This window comes from Lipotes vexillifer, unplaced genomic scaffold (assembly GCF_000442215.2).
Source record: "Lipotes vexillifer unplaced genomic scaffold, Lipotes_vexillifer_v1.1 scaffold149, whole genome shotgun sequence".
Taxonomy (NCBI): Eukaryota; Metazoa; Chordata; class Mammalia; order Artiodactyla; family Lipotidae; genus Lipotes; species Lipotes vexillifer.
In genome coordinates this window covers 1,686,278-1,693,849 of record NW_006779962.1, presented here as the reverse complement: position 1 = coordinate 1,693,849, position 7,572 = coordinate 1,686,278, and the positions used below count along the sequence as shown (strand labels likewise).

Here is a 7,572-nt window from a genome sequence, read left to right as displayed (position 1 = left end):
GACTCTGAGGCCACCCCCCCGCCCCCCGCGGGCGACTCTGAGGCCACCCCCGCGCCCCCCGCAGGCGACTCTGAGGCCACCCCCGCGCCCCCCGCGGGCGACTCTGAGGTGGCTCAGATGCCCATAGTTATTGGTTTCTAATGTCCTTGGCCTCCAGAGGCCACAGGGTGGGACCCCAGGGCCCACCTTCCCTCCCAAGCTCTTCCTGAATAAAGCCTCATCCCTCTCTGTCTGGCATCTCTTTTTGCTCCCAAGACCCAGCTGGAGGAAGGGGGGCCCTCAGCTCTCATGACAGCACCAGGAGCCCGGCCCAAGGGTTTTTCACCCTGATCTGTCAGCCCTCAAGCTCCAGGAAGCCGACGGAACCATCCTCATTTTGGAGAGGAGGAAACAGGTTCAAAGAAGTGAAGTGTCAGCGCCAGGACTGGGATTCTGGTGTGGATCCCTCCACACAAGGCTGCTGGCTCCGAGGGGCTGGGCTCTGCAGGCGGTGGCCGCCTCTGGACCAGTAGAGCCCAGCCACGGCCAGGTCCTCTGGGGTGCGGGGAGGGACCTCTGTGTTCTAACTACGGTCTGGGGAGAGAAACGAATTCTGCCTCCAGCTGGATGCGAGTCAGTGAGAGGGTAAAGCATTGCACTGGAAGGATCAGAAGCAAAGTGTGCAAGAGAACTGGGCGTTGGGCAGTGCCCGATGTCTCTGGCAGAGTCGGCGGAGGGGAGGCAGGGTCATCTCCACCTCTGGGAGTCTAGCCCAGGCACATGCCCAAGGTCATCAGAGCAAGATTCAAACCCAGAGACTCCACAGCCAGTGCTTGCAACAATGTTGGGGCTTCTCCCCGCTCCACTCCATTCTTCAGTCACTGTGGGGTGGGGGTGAGGGATCAGAGATTCCGGAGTCCTGAGCAGCTGAGCCTGGGGGCGGGGGGTGGGGGGAGTGGGTGCAGTAGCACCGGGGGGTCAGCTGGTCACCCTCCCTCTCCAGCAACAGATGGAAGGCTGAGCCCGGGCAGCGAGTCCTGCAGCCCCATGCAGCAGAGCTGAACAGGGGGCAAACCTGGCCCCGCGAGGAGCAGGAGTCATGCCAGGCTGGCCTGTGACCACCTTGGCGGCTCTGGGCTTCCTGGCCTGGTCAGGTGTAAAAGACTGAGGGAGACAGCCCCTCGCTGCAGTGAGGGCTCTCCCGGTCACTAGCCCTGCTCTCGGCCGATGGAGCCCAAGGATGCAATGTATCCCTGCTTTGCACGCACGTAACTTCTCTAAGTGTTTCTACCTGCTGGGTCTGCTCTCAGGAGCCTCCTCTGGGCCTGGACAGTGCTGCAACATGGCACTTCTCTCCCTTGCTAGGGGAGAGAACAGTTGTGCCTATCATTCAGGAAATCATGTCCCTGGATGGCTGGGCCACATCACAATGGCCGGCATCCAGGTGTGTGCTCAGTCCCTAGGCTGCACGGGCCTCCCTGGCAGGGGCGAGCCCTGCTGTGTGTCTGGGTGACACCTGCAGCCGTCGGGACAACTTGGGGAGACGCCTTGTAATTCGTCTGGCTGTTGCCTTTCCAGGCTTTATCCAGGGGATGAAGCTGAGAATACCAAGGTGCAGGCCAGAGGCCTGTCCAGAGTCCTGGAGGCTCCCTGATGGGCCAAGTGGTAACCCTTTAACTCCTATCATGATGAAGCCCCGGGGGAACACGCAGGTGAGCTCAGGTCAGAGTCTGTTTACCACCCTGACGAGACGTGGTGCTTCAGTATGTCATTGGCAAGGCTGTGCCCAAGCGTGTCTGTGGGTAGGCAGTCTTGGGGGCATCCCCGCTCCCCACCCCATGCCTCATCTTTCAACCTTCCCCGCGGGAAAGGTTCAAACAACCCCCCTCCCCGTGACATAAGCACAACACAGACTTGGACAGAGAACGCAGCCATTCTGGGGGACTCTGCAAGCTCTAAGGGCTCTGGCCCAGCTAGCCTTTAGGACATAGTCAGTACCAACACAACTGCCTTTGTAAACCGGTGATTGTGTAAGACGGTGGACCTCAGAACCACACGGCCTCTGACTTTATCTTGGCTAGAGAGGGACAATGCAGGGTCCTTCACTGGCAGGAATCAGTCTCCTTATCCTGGCAAACCAGCACTCACCCGGGACTCATCAGACGCCAGCCCAGATGAGTCACCACCACGTGCCAGACAGAGAGAGGCAGGATGCCTTCTAGCGAGTTTCTGGGTGAAATCAATTGTGTGAAGAGTTGCAGAAAATCCTAGAGTTGCTGGAAATCCTAGTTCACAAGGGCAGAAATGCCTAAGGAACGAGGCCCAGCTGTAGCCTTAAAAGCTGCATCACAAACACTTCCCCCTGATGTGAAACCAGCAGGAAAAGGAATTCTGATGTCAGAGGCAAGGATTCCAGGAGGTCAAGGGTCGATCACAGGGCCCTGGAGGATGCAGAGCCCCCATGCTGTCCATAGTCCACTGGCTAATAATGACCCCCTGGCCTGTTCCTTCCCACATTGCACTTTTTGATCTGTTGCCAATTTCTCCCCACTTAGTGCTGATGAAATTCCAGAGTTTGACCTTGAAATCTACAAGTGGTAGACTGGCGGTCAAGACACTCTAACAGGACAAGGAGAAAATGCTCCCTCTTCTGGAAAGCTGCAGAAATCAGCTTGCATATGTCAATCCCAGTCTACTATATATAATATAAATAACTAATAAGAACCTACTGTGTAGCATTCTGAACTCTACTCAGTACTCTGTAATAACCTATATGGGAAAAGAATCTAAAAAAGAGTGGATATATGTAGATGTATAATTGATTCACTTTGCTGTGCAGCAGAAACGAACACAACATTGTAAATCAACTATACTCCAATAAAAATTAATTTAAAAAAGTATTTTGCCAATAAGAAAAAAAAGAAAAGCAGCTTGGGAGGAAGTTATGTTTTTAAAAACTGGGATAAAAATATATATAACATAAAAATGTTAATTTTATAAACAAATAAACATTTATTTAGATATTAAATTATTAAATAGATTATTTATTTATTTAAAATTTATTTATTTATTTGTCTGTGTCGGGTCTTCGTTGCGGCTCTCGGGCTTCTCTCTAGTTGTGGTGCGCAGGCTCGAGAGCGCGCGGGCTCAGTAGTTGCGGCACGCAGGCTCTCTAGTTGTGGCCCACAGGTTTAGTTGCCCTGTGGCATGTGGGGATCTTAGTTCCCCGACCAGGGATCGAACCCATGTCCCCTGCATTGGAAGGCAGATTCTTAACCACTGGACCACCAGGGAAGTCCCAAATATTTTATTTTTAAAAGTATGATTCAGTGACATTAATTCTCTTCACACTGTTGTGCAACCATCACCACTATTTCCAAAACTTTTCATCACCCCAAAGAGAAACTTTATACCCATTAAGCAATAACTCCCCATCCCCCCCACCACCTCCACCCCAGTAATCTCTTCTACTTTCTGTTCCAATCAATCTGCCTGTTCCAGATATTTCTTACAAGTGGAATCCGTGTTTTCAAGGTCCATCCACGTTGTAGCATGAATCAGAGCTCCATTCCTTTTTAGGTCTGAATAATATTCCTATGCATACCGTTGACGTACCATTGTGCATAGTATTCTCTCCTAATCCTTATTTCTGTAAAGTCGGGAGTGATGTTCCCACTTTCATTTCAGGTTTGAGTAATTTGAATGTCTTTTTCCTCTTTTTTTTTTCTTTAGTCAATCTAGCTAAAGGTTTGTTAATTTCGCTGGTTGTTTTTCAAAGAACCAACTTTCGGTTTTGTTGACTTTCTCTGTTTTTCTACTCCTGTTTTGCTTCTCTCCCCTGTAATCTTTTATTATTTCCTTCCTTCAGCTACCTTTGGGTTTAGTTTTCTCTTTTTCTAGTTGTTTCAGGTGTAGAGTTTAGGTTACTGCTTTGAAATTTTATTTTTTAATGTACGCATTGACAGGAGTAAAATTTCCTCTTTGTACTACTTTCGCTGCATCCTGTAAGTTTTTGGTGCATTGGTTTTGATTCCTTTCATCTCAAGGCATTTTCTTTTCTTTTCTTTTCTTTTTTTTGCCTTTTTATTTTTTAAAAAATTTTATTTATTTATGGCTGTGTTGGCTCTTCGTTTCTGTGCGAGGGCTCTCTCTAGTTGTGGCGAGCGGGGGCCACTCTTCATCGCGGTGCGCCGACCTCTCACTATCGTGGCCTCTCTTGTTGCGGAGCACAGGCTCCAGACGCGCAGGCTCAGTAGTTGTGGCTCACGGGTCCAGCCGCTCTGCAGCATGTGGGATCTTCCCGGACCGGGGCACGAACCCGTGTCCCCTGCATCGGCAGGTGGACTCTCAACCACTGCGCCACCAGGGAAGCCCCTCAAGGCATTTTCTAATATCCCTGTGACTTCTTCTTAGACCCACTGGCTGTTAAAGAGTGTGTTGTTTAATTTTCACATATTTATGAGTATTCCAGCTTTCTTCTCCTGTTGATTTCTGGCTTTATTCCACTGTGATTGGAAAAGATACTTTGTATGATTTCAATCTTTTAAAAATTACTGAGACTTGTTTTGTGGTGTAATACGTGGTCTATGCTTGAGAACACGCCACATGTTCTTGAGAAGGTGTGTTCTCTGTTATATCCTATACGCGTTAGCTAGGTCTCATCTGATGTACGGTGTTGTTCAAGCCCTGTTTCCTTACTGGTCTTCTGTCTGGTTGTTCTAGTCATTATTGGAAGTGAGGTCTGAAGTCTCCAACCGTCTATTTCTCTCTTCAATTACATCCATTTTTGCTTCACGTGTTTTGGAGATGTGTATATGTTTACAATTGTTCTATATTCTTGATGGATTGAACCTTTAAGCGATATATACTTTCTCTCTTTTTACCTTTTTGACTTAATCTATTTTGTCTGATAATAACATAGCCGTTCAGCTACCTTTTGTTTACTATTTTCACAGAATATCCTTTTCCATCCTTTATTTCAACTTTTTCATATCTTTGTAGATAGGTGGATCATGTTTTTTAAAAATCCATTTTATCACTCTGACTTTTAATTGGAGAGTTTAACCCATTTACATTTACAGTAATTACTGATAAGAATTTTCTTCTTCCATTTAGCTATTTGTTTGTATAACTGTATGTCTTCTATACTTTTTGTTTCTCAATTCCACCACTATTGCTTTTTAAGGATTTGATTTCTTTTTTTTTTTAATTAAAAACAAAATTTTGTTTTTGGCCACACCTCGCAGCTTGTGGGATCCTAGTTCCCTGACCAGGGACTGAACCTGGGCCCTTGGCAGTGAAAGTGCAGAGTTCTAACCACTGGACCGCTGGGGAAATTCCCTTGGTTGATTTTTTTTTTTTAATAGTGCACCATTTTGATTCCTTTCTTTCCTGTGTATTTCTAAAAAAATATTTTCTTATTGATTGCCTTTGGGATTACAAGGAACATCTTAAACTCATAACAGTCTAGTTTGAATAATACCAAATTAGTTTCAGTAGTATACAAACATGCAGCTCCTATGATCTCCATCCCTCCCCCTTTATGTGGTTGTTGTCACAGATTATGTCTTTATACATTCTGTTTCCATTAACACAGACTTACACTTATTGTTTTATGAATCTGCGTTTTAAGTCATATAGAAAAAAAAGAAAAGTTACAAACAAAAGTGCAACAATACAGGCTTTTAGAATTACCTATTAGTTACCTCTCCTAGCGCTCTTTACTTTTTCACATGGCTTTGAGTTACAGTCTAGTTCTCTTTCATTCAACCCAAAAGGCTCCCTTTAGCATTCCTCGTAGGCAGGACTATTAATAACAAACAGCCTTAACTTTATCTGGCAACATCTTAATTTCCCTTCATCCTTAAAGGATACCTTACTACATATAGAATTCTTTTTCTTTCAACACTTTACTTTTTATTGTTTTTGGCCACACCACTTGGCATGCGGGATCTTAGTTCCCTGACCTGGGATTGAACCTGTGCCCCCTGCAGTGGAAGCACACAGTCCGAACCACTGGACTACCAGGGAATTCTCATCTTTCAACACTTTAACTATGTCACTCTACGGCCTTCTGGTTGCCATGGTTTCTGATGAAAAAAATCAGCTGTTAATCTCATTGTGGACGGACCCCACCCCACCCCTTGCACGATTGTTTCTTTCTTGCTGCTTTCAAGATTTCCTTTTTGTCTTTCAACAGTTGTGTTGTAATGTGTCTTGTGTGGCTCTCTTTGAGTTTACCATGCTTGGAGTTCATTGAGCTTCTTAATGTGTAGATTTATGTCTTTGATCAAATTTGAGATGTTTTCAGCCATTATTTCTTCAAAGAATCTCTCTCCTTCTGGGACTCTCTCTATGCATGTGCAGTTACATTCGATGGTGTCCCCACAGTCCCTCTGGGTCTGTTCAACCTTCTTCATTCTTTTTCCTTTCTGCTCCTCAGGCAGAATAATGTCAGCTGCCTTAGTTCACGGATTCTTTCTTCTGACTGCTCAAATCTGCCACTGAACCCCTCTAGTGAGTTCTTCATTTCAGTTATTGTACTTTTCAGATCCAGAATTTCCACTTGGTTTATTTTTATAATTTCTATCTCTTTACTAAATTCCCTATATGTTCTTACATTGTTCTCTTGATTTCCTTTAGTTTTTTGCCCATGGCTCCTTTTCGCTCACCGAGCATATTCAAGACAGTTGACTTAATGTCTTTGACTAGTAATTTTAATGTCTGAGCCTCCTCAGGGATAGTTTCTGTCCAATTCTTTTTTTTTTTTTTCCTGTGAACAAGCCCTCTTTTTCTGTTTCTTGATATGCTTTGTGATTTGTTGAGACCTGGATATTGAGAATTATAATATCGTAACTCTGGAAATCAGATTCTCCCCCTCCTCAGGGATCGCTTCTGTTGCTTGAGGGCTGCCGTCTTCTGTTTCTGTAGTGACTTTTCCCGACTGTTTCTGCAAGGTCTATATTCCTTGTTGTGTAGTCACTGCAGCTTCTGCCCCATTGTCTCAGGGGGTCAGTGTGTGACCTGACAGAGATTTCCTTAACAGGTGAAGTTCAGCAGCCATCACCCTTCATCAAGCACTCTCCTGGTTGTTGTGTCTGATGAGGTTCCAGAGTCCCAAAAGTGTTGATTCTGATAGTTTTTTTCCCCCAGCTTCATTGTTGTTTCCATGGAGAGACTGATCTTTACTCCACCATCTTCTGTTAAAAACGTTATTTTTATTTATTTCATTTATTTTAAAAATATTTATTTACTTACTTATTTGGTTGCACTGGGTCTTGGTTGTGGCACGTGGGCTCCTTAGTTGTGGCATGCGAACTCTTGGTTGCGGCATGCATGTGGGATCTAGTTTCTTGACCAGGGATTGAACCCGGGCCCCCTGCATTGGGAGCGCGGAGTCTTAAGCACTGCGCCACCGGGGAAGTCCCAAAAACGTTGTTTTTTAAAAACACTGGAATTTCACAGGTTGCTGCTGTGCCGTGTGAAAGCACTTCCAAATTCAAATACCAGGGGTTCTGAGGGGCTGTCTCAGCTCATGGCCCAGTTTAATGATACTGAAGTGAACAGCTGCTCTGTGAAAGGTGGACTTCTGTT

At 45.8% G+C, this 7,572-nt stretch overlaps 1 protein-coding gene across 1 annotated transcript in view; it reads left to right on the top strand.

Moving 5' to 3' along the window:
- CEL (carboxyl ester lipase) overlaps window positions 1–226 on the top strand; it is an 8,628-nt gene extending 8,402 nt beyond the window's left edge. Inside the window, exon 12 of the mRNA XM_007453097.1 lies at window positions 10–226. Within this exon, the coding sequence (XP_007453159.1) occupies window positions 10–141 (132 nt within the window). The 3' untranslated portion in view covers window positions 142–226. The remainder of the gene's footprint in view (window positions 1–9) is intronic.
- Window positions 227–7,572: the final 7,346 nt, after the last annotated feature.